At 39.7% G+C, this 14,288-nt stretch overlaps 2 protein-coding genes across 4 annotated transcripts; both read left to right on the forward strand.

The window, feature by feature from the left end:
- Positions 1-2,436: 2,436 nt before the first annotated feature.
- Positions 2,437-3,587, forward strand: LOC109961494 (nanos homolog 2-like). Its single transcript, XM_020602338.1, has one exon. The coding sequence runs from the start codon at positions 2,793-2,795 to the stop codon at positions 3,327-3,329; it is 537 nt and encodes a 178-aa protein (XP_020457994.1). The 5' UTR covers positions 2,437-2,792; the 3' UTR covers positions 3,330-3,587.
- A 963-nt stretch (positions 3,588-4,550) lies between these two features.
- Positions 4,551-13,857, forward strand: LOC109961469 (uncharacterized). 3 transcript variants are annotated; one of them, XM_020602301.1, is made up of 15 exons: positions 4,551-4,887; positions 5,368-5,411; positions 5,879-5,940; positions 6,027-6,130; positions 6,651-6,687; positions 6,823-7,036; positions 7,858-8,034; positions 8,135-8,868; positions 9,142-9,588; positions 10,490-11,039; positions 11,137-11,207; positions 11,717-11,857; positions 12,074-12,234; positions 12,372-12,462; positions 12,980-13,857. In XM_020602301.1, the coding sequence occupies exons 1-15, from the start codon at positions 4,864-4,866 to the stop codon at positions 13,060-13,062; spliced, it is 2,940 nt and encodes a 979-aa protein (XP_020457957.1). In that variant the 5' UTR covers positions 4,551-4,863; the 3' UTR covers positions 13,063-13,857. The 3 variants fall into 3 exon arrangements, with proteins under 3 accessions (XP_020457957.1, XP_020457955.1, XP_020457958.1); XM_020602299.1 differs by having other exon boundaries at positions 4,552-4,887; positions 9,139-9,588; XM_020602302.1 differs by lacking the exons at positions 12,372-12,462; positions 12,980-13,857 and having other exon boundaries at positions 4,552-4,887; positions 9,139-9,588; positions 12,171-12,234.
- The last annotated feature ends 431 nt before the right edge of the window (positions 13,858-14,288 follow it).

Here is a 14,288-nt window from a genome sequence, read left to right on the forward strand (position 1 = left end):
TTTTTTTTTAATACAGGCAATCACCAGTGTGGATTCAACAACAATTGCACCTTATGCACTCACATAAGATATGGTAGCTTCAACTTCGGCTGACTACAGCTCATAAAAATGACATTACAAAATATTATATCATAGCATGGACAATGAATTAATGACCCACCTTATCTGACTTTAGCACTTTGTTTTGTAGAGCTGCTGAGTGACATAATCAAATTAATCCTAAAACAAGGGTAGCACAAAAGAAAAAGTTTACCGTATGAAACAGCACATACCGTTGTCGCTTGTGTTAGAGGAAATTGGTTACTAAGTCATCAAAGACTTACTTCTATCGGTTGTAGCCAGATCACAGGTTGAAACCAGACATCTACAAGTGTTTGTACTCCGCGATGCCTGGAGGCGGAGGCGTCATAGTGTCCTCGTGACCGGTCCATTCCGAGCACGTGGAGGGACGGAGTGACGTCATCAGAAATGAAAGCTGTAATATCGCAAATACCGTAACAGCACAAACGAAACTTTTTGCAGCACAAACCAGCACAAACGAAGCACAAACGAACGACACCACTTTTGTCCAATTTGGAGCTATCTGGGGGGCTGAGTGACCTGTGGATGACCCCAAAAGTATTGTTTAATATCTCAAAAACCGTAACAGCACAAACGAAACTTTTTGCAGCACAAACCAGCACAAACGAAGCACAAACGGACGACACCATTTTGGCCTTATTTTGCGTAGGGTGGGGGGCCAACTTCACGCACGTGTGCAGACTTTATTTCAAGGCACATCCGCAGTGGAAGTACTCGCATCACGCAGCTACATAAACGAGCTACGCATCTAAAAAGACGTCATGTAAACTTCAAGGAGGCCTAAATGTATCTATCCATCGGCCTTTAAGTTCTAATAGACGGCCCGGCGCCAGCTGTTAGGCATGTATGACGCGTCTGTGCAGTTAGGCTACAGGCAACAAATACGCTAACGCACGCACACACACATTATACAAAACAATGACACGGGCAAAACCGTATTAATAATAACATCCCACTCCCTTTCTTATGCGTCATCATCCATATCCTTGAAAACACAAATATTTTCACAACAAACAAATAACATGGAGATGATAAAACAATATTTCTTTATTTTGTAGGGGAAAACTAAATGTGCTTGACATATAAATTAAAACAGGAGAGAAATAAGGCAGATAGGATAAGGATAATCACCTTTATTGGACAAGTATGTTACACACAAGGAATTAGTTTTCGGTACAGAACTGAGGAAGCACACGTGGACTGTAGGCACCGGGATTCGAACCTCCGGTTGGGAGACAACTACTCTACCCACCGAACCATAGTCGTCCCCGGATAATGCAACAACAACAACAACAACATCATCATTGTCATCACCATCATATCATTTTCTCCTGGATATATTCTTGAGAATAAATATTACAAACATAGACTATTCACAGCAAATAAATACTCTAATGTTTGAAAAGATAATGAAAGAGCAATAAAAAAAATCTCAAAGCAAAACATGAACATAAATTTAAGCTGCTATAAAACAGCAGTTATTGAGAGGGTGCCCTCCGATGACTCCATAGACTTGTTTGCACTCTCAATAATGATTAAACTTCATTTAACCTGAATGCTGAGCTTCCAAAGGAATGTTTAACCATTCTTTGGCACATTTAATTGTGTTTTGTTAGGTAAATGTTATGCAAATGATTTACATTGAAACGGGAATACTTTAAAACTAATACACAGATACACAGTTTGTAAATTTTTATTTCTGTGGCATTAAACCTTTATTTTTTCCAAAATCTGTTTTATTTCTGCATAATTTAAGTTATAGGCCTATGTCTGGATGCCATGATGATGATTGCGGTGGGGTTGGGGGAAAGGTGACTAGCTTATATGGCTGACCCTCTGTCTAACCATTCAGCACTTAAAGCAGGTACACTGTCTGCAGAAAACATTACAGCCAGGCTACCAGAGTCACAGCCCTGCTCCTTATCATTTTTTCTTTATTTAACTTGTCAGTCACAATTTAAGGGCTATTTTGAGGGTTTTGAGAGCTGGTATGAATATCCTCTATTTCTTGATCTATCTACAAACTAGTAGGCCTATTTAATTCACATTCAAAATAACTAACTGCAATAGAATAGTTTGCTGTTTTTGCTGTCAACCTTATAAGATCAGGTCCTCTGTCTTAATTTGATCAAATAACTGATGCAATAAAATCTGTAACAGTTACTGGGTTTATTTTCATAACATTTCTTGTAGAGGTTTGATCAGGCATGTTCTCCCCGTGCTTGCTTGGGTTCTCTCTGGGTACTTCGGCTTCCTCCCACAGTCCAAAGACACGCACCTTAGGTTGATTGGTGTCTCTAAATTGCCCGTAGGTGTGAGTGAGTGAGTGTGTGTGTGGTTGCTTGTCTGCGTGTCAGCCCTGTGATAGACTGGCGTCCTGTCCAGGTGAACCCCGTCTCTCGCCTGATCTCGGCTGGGATTGGCTCCAGCCCCCCGCGACCCCGTTCGGGACTAAGCGGTCTGGATAATGGATGGATGGAAGGTTTGATATAAATGCTCAAAAACAAGGAGTCTATATGTTATTCTGAGATGAAAGGAAGCTTTCCAAACTGCACCGCTGCTTTATCTCCAGACACCTGCCATCAGTCTGATCCAGACATTGTTGCAGTTCAAACCATTTTCAGGCGCCTTTAAATATCCAGACACCTGCCATCAGTCTGATCCAGACATTGTTGCAGTTTAAACCTTTTTCAGGCGCCTTTAAATATGAGATGCTTCAGCACAAACTGCGCATTTTTTATCCTGAAGTCACAACAATGCAAAGACAGCTCCAGAACCCCCCGGAGGAGGACAGCTTCGACATGTGGCGTGACTACATGAACCTGAGCAAACTGCTGGAGGGGCTGCGCCGCAGGCCAGAGCTGGACCTTCGAGATGCTGCGGGGTCAAAGAAAGAATCAAAAGCACAGAGGAGCCGGAGCCCCATCCAAGCCTCATCCCGCCGGGACAAGCACAAAATCTCAGAGAGCAGGTCAGCCAGCAGCCTGTCGGACGCCAGCAGCCTGTCGGACACCAGCAGCCACGGGACTTCTTCAGAATACTGCCGCTTGTGCAAGCAGAACGGGGAGTCTCAAAGGGTGTACCTGTCACACAGGCTGAAATCGGACGACGGCAAAGTCATCTGCCCCATCCTCCGGAAATACACCTGCCCCATCTGTAAAGCCACCGGGGACTACGCTCACACACTCCGCTACTGCCGGCAGGCGAAGAAGCAGGTGGAGGAGAAGACGCTTTCCAAGTCCTGGTAGCAGATCACGGACACTGAAAAGACTGTACATAGTTATCAAAAACTATTTGGTCAAGTGTTCCTGTCCACAAAGACTGTTTCGGGTTCTCAAGGTGTGCAGAAATGCATTTTGCGGGGAGACGTTTCATTTTTGAGGCAAGTGTTTTGTAAAGATTTGGTTAACACTGCTTGTAAAGTTTAATGGGTCGTTTTCTATGTTACAAGATACTGAGGTGTTGAGCTGCACTTGAATTTGAAATAAAACTTGTCTTGAGTTATAGTACTGCATATAATTACTGTATAACTGTTTTTATAACTTTTCTCAATTATGGTTAAGAAAAAAAAAACATTTTTGGACACCTTGCCACATAGTGTTTACCAAAGATATGAAAGCCTGTTAATTATTATGGAAATTTGGTAGAACGTGTTTTTTGTCATTTATGATCGTCTGCACAGTAGCAAAAATGTATAGCAGATAAGAGGTGCATGTGATGCATCAAGGGGTCATAAATGTTCCCCTTACACAGAGAGTAATTCTATAAAGTAGTCAGTCCACAGTCCTCTGGACAGCCCGCCTTGGTCTTTACACAGCTCACATGGAGAAGGGCACAGAAAGGGATGTCCTTTTTGTCTGTAATCAATCTCAGCATTCTGTAGCAGAAAGTGGAACAGTACACATAGTTGTGAAACTTGATATCTGATATTTGAGCTTCACAAAGGTTTATAAAAAATTACCATAAAAGAGCATAAAAATAGTGACCTTCATACTTATGTGTCAGGAAAGGAAATATGATTTAACATGGATTTAACATAGTACTAGCAGACAGGAGACAACAAGACAACAAGACAACCAGGCACAGGGACACTTTCTTTCCCCAGGCTGTCACTCTGATGAACACTTAACCAACGACAGTATGACTGGACAGTAACCCTCAGTGCAATACCTGTAAATATACCTTGTATACATATTCTTACAGGTCTCTAGTTTTAAGTACTGCTTATTTTGTTGTATTACAAAATACTGTTTACTTGCCCCTTGCATGGGGATATGTACATACACAGTGAGAGCCGATGTACCAGAGTCAAATTCCTCGTGCGTCAGACACACCTGGCCAACAAAGCAGATTCTGATTCTGAGGAGACTTTTTGATCCATACTCCATCCCAGCAGGTGGGGCTAATGCACCTAAAGTTGTTTGCCAACCGCCATTAAACAAAAGAAAAGGAGGAAGAAGTAACGTCGATTCCTTTTGCCATTGGCTCGCAGACATGAGGCCCCGGACTTGAAGTCTGGCGGGACATTTATAAACACCGCCATTCTTTTATTAATTCCATCTTTAATGCTTTACATTTGTTATGGTCGAGTAATTTTTTGAATAATGAAGCGAGGAATCGAAACGTCTTGTGGTGATACTTGTGTTTAAAGGCCAATTAGTCTGCATTGAGCGGAACATTACGAATGAGCAGTTATTAAAAACTAGGATAATTGTTTGTTTGGGTTTCGCTCTTGGAAACAACCGAGTAACGTTAACGACAAAACAGGCATAACAAACACAAATGGATATAGAGTACCCTGCCTTGGTAAGCTAAAGTCTTCTTTTGTATATGAGGTCGATTTTATGCTGTGCTCGAGGAAGGAGGGCTGAACAATATTAAACGTCAGCCACAACAAAGGGGGGCTTCAACAGTACACTCGGTAGCGTTAGCTTTGTAAGCAACCCCAGCTAAGCTAATGCTAACTTACTGCGGTGTAATTCGACAGCTCAGCATTAATGAAATTCTACCTTCATGAAGGTGTTTTGTTGAAATGTTTTAGAGAGGTGTTGAGTTTGCCTTTGTAGTCTGTGATTATGTTGTGGTGCGAATTTCTGGTGAATGTTGTCCACCCAAGAGATAAAGTACACAACCAATGTTTCGTTTGGAATTAACTTATGCCTACTAAACAGAACTCGGTGTAGCATTGAAGTAATGTTGTTAACTCATACACTAGCCTCCAGTTTATAAAGTAATGAAATTACAGTAAGCGCCAGACCTAAATATGTATTTGCTTTTGGTTCACAGCGGAGGCCAAAGAGGAAGCTCTGCTACCTTACAGATAATACATGGTATGTCTGAACATGCTGATAAAATGTTGCCAGGAAATAACTTGGAATGTATAATAGTTGCAGTGTTTATATGTTCTTGCTAATTGCTAATCTTCTGTAAGTGAGCATTTTGTAAAGCATGAAACTAATGTTAGGGACCGAAACGCGGGATTTGCAAGTTATCCACCTTAATGGATAATAATTTCTAACTGTACTTTATACAGTTTCAAATAGTATTTGATAATACTTTAATGCCTAACATTAGATGAACTTCAGTGTGTTGTTCTCACACTTGGTAAAGTCCTAGGTTGTCATTGTAATAATCCTAAACACAAAACATCATGTTTTCATGGATTTGTCCAATGTAGGTTGTGTGAAAGGTTTAAATATTTCATGTTTAATGCAGATTGAATGCATGTCAACAACATTTATATGGTCTCCAAAAGGAAACAAAATGGCATTTTGTTCATTTTGTTTTGTGTTTTCAGTTCATCTAAGCAGTGTGCAGGAATACAGACATTGGAAGATGTTGATAGGATGTTTGACTTTGGTGAGTTGATTATGTGATTCTTGTGCTTTAATATTTTGCAGTTTTACATTTTGTTATGCTGACTTGCACTTTACTGTTATTTTCAGATTCATCCGCACATGATAAAGACATACTTGATCCATCTCCTCGGCTTCAGATGTTTGACACAGACCAGAGTGAGAAAACATCATCATTTGGAAGATACCAAATGGTAATGCAGTGGGTCAGTAGAGTGACTACTGCTGATATTACAAAATCGCCATGCAGTGGCATGTGTTTGGCCCTGGCTGGTCTCTTTAAATGGGGCAGACAGTCCCTGATGTTTCCCTTTCTTTTTCCATTGCCTCATTGTGCCTGAATGTTGCACCTCACTTTGTAAAATAGATGTCTTGCATGTTTTGAAACTCAGCAGCTCTTGTGCATTTGTAATTTGGACATGATTTGATGCCTATACATGTGTGAAGCCACACTGTTGACTATTGGCACACTCAGCTCCGATGTAGCATACATTATCTCTTATTGTGTTCTTGTTATTTTTTTTATTATATTTCTTTTCATTTGCTGTTTAAAGTGCCTTTACATTTTTGTGCTACTATTTACCTACCTTACATTTCACTTGTGTTGTTTGGCATTCAGTGGGGATGGCAAAGTAAGAATTTCATTGTACAGGGAAACACGTTTCCTTACTGTGCATATGACCAACACTTTGAACCTTTGATGTAACCTTTTAGGGTCCTGAAGGAGATGCCATTCCTGAACTAGGAAATGGTAAGAGACTCAGCCTTCCACTTTACTGAGAAAATTATCGATCTTTCGATATGTACACATACTTTTCTTCATACATTTACACGCTTCTAGTGTAGAAATGATTGGTTAAAGTTTTTATTATTTTTCTTGTTGCAGATTTGGACATCCCACTTCATGAGCCAGTTAAGACATCCAGTCCTATTGATGAGAATAATGTTGTGAAAGAAAGAGAAGAGGAGGAAGAAGAAAGAGCCCTAGTTGTGCCCTCAGTTTTCTTCTTTGAGGATGAAGAAAAAGAAGCAGCAGAGACACAGCCTGTAAACATACAGATGCCCCAGCGCAAAGAACACATCACAGAGAAGCAAGAAATGTATTAATTCCTTTAATTTAGAAATTGATTAATATAAATGTTGTACACAGTGGCTTAGCAATAGCTTATGCTTAATCATTATACAAATGTATATTTATCTTTTTACTTCTGAGTCATTTTGTTAAAGGACAAAAACAAGAAATACTATAGAAAAAAGAAAAATTCAGATGTAAAAAGTAATGGCTTCTTAATGTATAGCTATAATTATTTTTCACATAAACTTTGGATCTAGTGACAATGGATATTTGAAGCCAGTAACTGTTTTAAAATTTGACAATTTATAACCTGGGACTGGGATTTACTATTTACCTACAGTGTACTAGCCAATAACCTTTGGTCATTTAAGAGTAGTTACAAAGACACGTTCTGTGGCAAGACTATTTTACAGTGGTAGAACTATTACATTATTCTGAATAACTACAATAGTAAATATTACTATAATAATAAGAACAACAGTTAGGAATAACTAGAAAATGATCCCCAGAGTGTGTGTCTATTGGCATATATAGTGAAAGAGAGAGTGTGTGTGTGTGTGTGTGTGTGTGTGTGTGTGTGTGTGTGTGAGAGAGAGAGAGAGAGAGAGAAAAAAAGAAAAAAAGACAATATTAGTGTGCTGATAATTTGCCAGGCTCTGTCGGTTCCATTTCTCGGTTTCCGCTTATATAATGAGTTTTGCAAAAGACTTGATAATAAAAATGTAATGCAGGAAGACACTAGTTCTTCAATACAACAGTGCAATATACTGTACAATTTGCAATTTAAGTGAAGAACTTAATGAAATCAATTCTGGGTTTTTTTTTCTTCTTTCCAATCAATAACAGGAAAGAAAACGTAGACCTACTTGTTCCAGCAGGGAGGCCGGGGCCTAAACTCCAAACTTCTGATAACAACTTAGGAAGGGTTTCGAGACAGCCATCAGCAGTTCCCACTGGCGTGGGAAAACACATAGAAGCTTTCCTACAGAAGGTCAGAGAAGCTGCACTATCTAAGCCTGCATGGTGAGTTGAGATGAGTGCACCTTAAAAATGTGTCACTGTGGTGTCATCCTACTGAGAAATATAAACTATTCAGTTTTTTATTTTATTTTATTTTGTTAAGTTCCAGGAGAATGTCATCACCAGTAAAAGCATCCACGCCTCCTGAGCCAGAGGATGAGTTCCTGATTATTGAGGATGATGGATTTTGTTTTTCCAGTCCACATAAAATTTCCATCCCACATAAAACTTTGATCATAAAGACCCAGAAGAAGAACGAGTCTAAGGCAGAGCAGAGCAGCACAAACAAAGACGGTTTAAAAAATAGTCCACTAGAGAATGCAGAAAAAGAAGAGAAACCAGAAAAGACAAACACCACACTGGACGTTCATCCTGTTGGTCAGAAAACAAAACATAATGATGGGAAAGATAGGAGGACAAGAAAGGGAAAGGGGACTGAAGTGACTGAACCAGGAAATAATATGGTTGACCTGTCTATTCCTGAGGATGTTCCTGCAAGTGACTTTGTGGGACAAGAGAAACAGCAACTAAAGAAGGTCCCATTTGAAGAGAGTGATAAGGCAGAGGAGGAACCTAAAGACAGAGATGGAAGAAACAAACCTAAGAAAATGGAAAAGAAAACTCGAAAGTCCTCTCAGGTGAAGAGCTCAAAGTCTTCAAGAGACTTAAAAGAAAATGTTAAGACAAGCAGAGCTAAGTTGTTAGAGAAGACCAGAAAGGTAATGCAGGGATCTGAAGACATAAAGGAGATGGTGTGTGTTGACACTATGAAAGAACGAAATGAGGAGCAGAGCAGTAAGGAGCAGGCAGATGCTGAAGGCTTGGATTCTCTTTCAGGTGAGGTCCTCCTCTTGGCCTTAAAATCTCTTCCTGTGTTGACACCAAGTCGTTCTGCTACTTTTTATCATAGATTATTTAATGTAAATGCTTCTGAATGTATATGCTTCCAAGTGTACACATACGATTCAGAACAGCTATTTTTAAAACTGGAAAATAAAAGATGAGCCCTACAGACATTTAGTTTGTAAATGAATTGGTATATGACAAATATAAAAATGTACTTTAAAGAATGTATTAAAACTAATATGTGAAAATATTTGCATTTAGCAGAGGGAAAACAGAACAAACTTTCTGCTGTATCTGAAGGGAGTCTGTCTGAAGATGGCCACGTTCTTGGTAAAAGGAAAAGAAAACCGCTTGGACAGAGGTGGTTGAACAGCCCTCAGACTCCAGAGGAAACAAAGGATACAGACAACTATTTCACATTCAAGAAGTCAAAATGGAACAACAAAAACCACAGCGCAGCAGGAAAGGCTACGAAGGATCAGGCTTTAGTGGGAAGAAATCAGAAACAGACTGTGTCATCAAGTCAGAGCACAGATACAGCTAAGAAATGGCGAACCAAACTGAAGAAAAACATAATTACAGGAGGAGAAAGACCAGACAACATGAAAGAAACAGAAGTATTTCACATGACCAAGGAAAAGCAGCTTGATGATCAAGATCAGGAAGTCCCAGATCAGGACCCGGATTGGGTACAGATGAGCTTTAACTCAGGTGAGGTTGGGGTGGAGAAAGTTAGAGTGTGGATCCCTGAACCCAGCCTGTCGGAACCCGTTGGTACTTGAGGGTTTGGGCCTGAATTATGTTCCGGTCCGGGTAGGTCAAACTTTCGGCTAGATGGCTGGAGCACTCATGTCTGCTTTGTTTAATGATAAGGTAAAAATATCGTACAAACTCAGCTGTGTTGGGGTCGGGTTCGGACATTATATACTGTAAACTTGTTGAGTCCAGGTTGGGTTCGGAAGCCACACTCTTGGGCACAGGTCGGGTTTGTACCGAAGTATGTGGCCCGATCCATGCTCTAGAGGAAATGTCCTACTCTTTTCTTAAGTCCATAAGCAGCCACAACTTAAATATGCTCCATTACAAATAAAGGGCCTGCATTTAAAAATCTACTTAAGAAAAAGTAAACCAATATTGTGTGTGACAGTTTCAGGTTGTAGTAATATTTTACTGTTATAGCTGTTTGAGGTGAAGTTTAACAGCCTTATGAATTCATGTATTAGTCCTGTGATTCCCTTCAGAGGTCACAAAATAAATCTGAGGGGCTGTGAGATGTTTAATCAGGAAGGAGGGTTAAAACAGACATCTGTATTTCAAAATCTTTGCTTTTTTTGTGTAATGTTGGACAATTTAACCTCTTTGGGCCTTAAACATTTCTTTAAAGGACACCACATGTGAGGGGAAAGAAGAAATTCCTCTTTGGTGAAAGTGTTAGTGTATTTTTTTTTCTGGAAAGTAAGTAGTTCTAACTGTAGTGCAATAAAAAGTATTTTTCCCTTGAAATGTAATGGAATAAATGAGATGGAAGTACTCAAGTAAATCATGAGTACCTGAAAACATTGTCAGTAAGGTTTGTAACTTATGAAGATGCTTCATGTGTGATATTTTACAGGGAATCGGGTGTTTCCAAGAGTCTACCACCCTGTCGCTAATGAAAAACTGTCCAAAACACAAGTGCCTATCTCTGTTAGAAGACCTCAGGGGCAGCTCAAGACAACAGAATCAGAGAAACGGAGGAGGAAGCCTCCTGGTAACTGGTGGGTGGCTTGTGATGTGTCTCAGGACAGGAATTGCATCTCCCCACAACCTCAGCAGCTTCGTCCTAAGGAGCCCAAACCTAAGAAAAGAGAAAAGCACATTATAAAGAGCAGTTCTGCACTTGGAACTCCCAAAAAAGGCAACACGGCAGTTTCATCACAACCTCTGAGGGGAGCTCCTGTGTTGCCTACTCTCCAACTGTCAGCCCCTAAGACTGTCAAAAGCTCACCGGCCACCTTTAAAGACATTTTTACCTCATCCACAGAGGCCATGACTGTGGTCGGCAGCAGAGACGCACGCCAGAATAGCAGGTGTCATGTTATTACACGTCCTGCGGAGGAAGTCACTTTTGTCCTTTCAAACCAAAAGACCCCCCAGGACATCAATTGTCAGTCAGAGAACACGTAAGGAGAAGTCTAAATGTTGATATTCAAAACATTTCTTACTGTCTGGATGTGTTACATTTTTATTATTAATTGTTGTTCATTTCTGCCTTGGCAGTTTAAAAGACCTCATAAGTGGACCGTCGTCCATGATTGAGCTGGAAGAGTATGAGGAGTGTGATGACTTGGGTAGGTTTAAAAAAAAAAACAAAAAAAAAAAACAATTAAATAGATTTACTGTTTTAGACTTTTTAGATGCGCATAATTAATTACATTCAGGTGTGTATTTTGGTTGTTTCTGTTTTCATTTTGGTGTTTTCCCTTTACATAAATCTGATTATATAAAAAGTGTAAGCATTAATAATTCAAGTAACACATACATCCATGTATCATTTTTATTATTTATCCCCTAAAAATACCCATTTGGTAAAGTTTATGATGGTAGATCATTACACATATTTCCTTTGATCTCATTGTTAACAAAATTAGAGAAGTTACAATAAATGAAATACTACTGATGTTTTATTAAACAAGAATATAAATGCGGTTGGTTATATTTGTTCAGCTCAAAGATTCAACATGGACTTTTCTCTTATTTTGAAAGATAAGTCTTCAGGAATTAAGAAATGTTTTGACCGATCTACAAAGCTCTCTTTTTGAAATGGTTAATTTCTCATTTTATTTTTATGTTATTCCAGTTTTGGCATCTTCCAGAACCTATGATGTGCTTTGTGCATCAGATCTGTGCGCGCCTCCTCTCAAACCTCTGATCTTACACCCAGAGGATGAGGCCAGCCTGAGACAGTGGTTCAAGAACCTCTGGTCTACTCCTGTCCACAGTAAGAAAACAATGTTTTGAATAATTTATACATATATTCACAGCAGATTTTATAGATGAATAAAAAGTAGAATTTTCCTGTGATATTTTGAAATTTAGACAAAATGGTTTTGGTCCAAACGCTTCATTATCCTCAAATATTTCTTATGCAACTGTGTAAGAGATAAGCAATTTTTGGTCAGTGATACAATATGTTAGCTGTGTAATATTGTTGGAGGTGCTGCAGAGATCAGTCCAAACCAGTTTGACTGGTACATTTATCGAGAGAAAGCCATTGGCCTCCTGGTAGACCTGAACTCTGGCTTCGTCTGCAGTGGAAGGATTTTTCTGGGCTCCTACGCAAAGAAGCCCCTCTTTGTGGATCACAGCGCTTTAACAGTGAGTGTTACTGATTCTCTTCTGTTTTACAGCTTTATGTTCAGTTAGTCTGTCCTCTTATACATGTTTGTGTTCACATGTTCCTACATAAAATTTTTTTTGTGTTGTGTGTTTTTTTTTGTTTGTTTTTTTTAAAGGTTTTTAAGCACAAAACAAGCTCTGTGAATGTAATCATCGACGGCACCAAGTCCTGCTTCAACGCAGGACATTCCTTTATGGTCAAATGTGGTAAGAAGATAATATGATCACATATATTAATGCAGTAAAAGATTTTAAAGCTGCATTAACTAAGATTTAGCACAAATTTGGATAAAGCAAGTAAAAAAAATCTGTGTTTATTTCTTGCCCTCTGTGGCCAATGTTGTTAAAATCTGCACTTCACTTCTTCCACACCTCTGCTGATCCCAGGTTATAAGATGCATGTTTCAAACCAGTTTGGCTCCTTTTAGGGTTAACACTGGTTAACAAGTGATGTGATTCTCACTTCGCCCTTAATGGTTGAAAATTAGAGGGAGAAGTTAGTTAATGCAGTTTTAATTGATTGAATTGTTTCTATTCCTAAAGGAATATGGGAACCTATAAAACCTGTAAAACAGACTTGATCACATATCCAAAAAACCTTTAGCAAAAATTTTACAGCTTTAGATGTATACATATGAGAAGTAATAATGTCTTGTTATTATGTATAGGTTGTTTTTTTTTTTTTTGTTTTTTTTTTTAACTGAGGTTTCTGTTCTGTGCACAGGACATGCCTACAGCATCCAGAATGTCACTGCTCAGCCTGCGGTTCTCTACTTCACCAGGATATTAACAGAAAGTTCAGACTGAAGTTGTCTTGCTGGCTTTTCTACTGCTATTAAAACCCAAAGACAATAAGGCTCTTGGGGGCCTTAGAAGTGTTGAGACCCGTTGTAAATAAGAAATATTTTTGTGTTGCCCTCACTTAATTTGATTCTTTGCTGTGACTTAAATGATTTCTAAATTGGCAGTAAAGGTGATGTGTAAATAATTTTTTTTTTTTTTTCTAACTCGAGTTTTGTTTAACCTTAATTGTTCAGGTACTGTTTCCAGCCACTAAGGGGCAGTGCACAGCTGTGGTCTAACTGTACACAGGACTGGAATTAACAGGATGCGGGGGTTTTAAACTTAAGGCTGTTGAGAACTGTCTGTATTGATTGCACCTTTTTGTCGCTGCTGCCTGCTCTCTAGGCAAGGCACAGTTCATCTTAAACAAGTCTGTTATGTCAGATGTTACCTTTAGATGTCAAGGCTCGGGTGATTCTGGTGAGATGAAGTCTGTTTCCCCATAGTTTATTCTGAAACTAACCTTCACTCTAACCCGTCATGTTTCCTTTACCCGACTCCAACCTTACAGTTTTCTGTTCTTATCTGGTGCTTCAGAATACGCCTTATGGAGCCATTGCTTTGTCTCCAGACAATATTTGGTCTATATCAGGGGTGCCCAAAGTGGGGCCCGCGGGCCAAACTTGGCCCGTGGAACATTTGTTTTGGCCCGTGGGGACATTTCTTGGCCCCCCACAATTTATTATGTCACCCCAGTTGTCAGGTCAAGCAGCTCCCAGCTCAGCTCGCGACCCGCCAATAAAACAAGGAGAAGAAGAACAACAACGACAACAACAACACGAAGAACGGAGCAGTAGCAAGCAACATGGAGAGCAGTAGACAGTGGCACACAGACAAAAGGCATTTTAAATGAACCTGGGAGGAAGAATATTTTTTACGGATATTAATTCTAAGGCGGTCTGCTTAATTTGCGGTCAGCCTGTCGCTGTGCTAAAAGAGGACAATATCCGCCGGCACTATGAAACGAGGTATGCAGCATTCTCAAGGTTCAAAGGCGAGGCACAGAAGACAAAGAGCCGAGAGTTGTTAGCTAAACTTCGCTCACAACAAAACACGCTCACACGACCCTCGTCAGCCCAGGAAAGCGCAACACAGGCCAGCTATGAGATTTCAGCTCTAATTGCCAGGAGTGGACGTTCATTTTCTACAGGGGACTTTGTTAAAGAATGCTTATCCACGGCTGCAAAGCT

The sequence above is a fragment of the Monopterus albus genome, unplaced genomic scaffold (genome assembly GCF_001952655.1).
Source record: "Monopterus albus unplaced genomic scaffold, M_albus_1.0 scaffold55.1, whole genome shotgun sequence".
Lineage (NCBI taxonomy): Eukaryota > Metazoa > Chordata > Actinopteri > Synbranchiformes > Synbranchidae > Monopterus > Monopterus albus.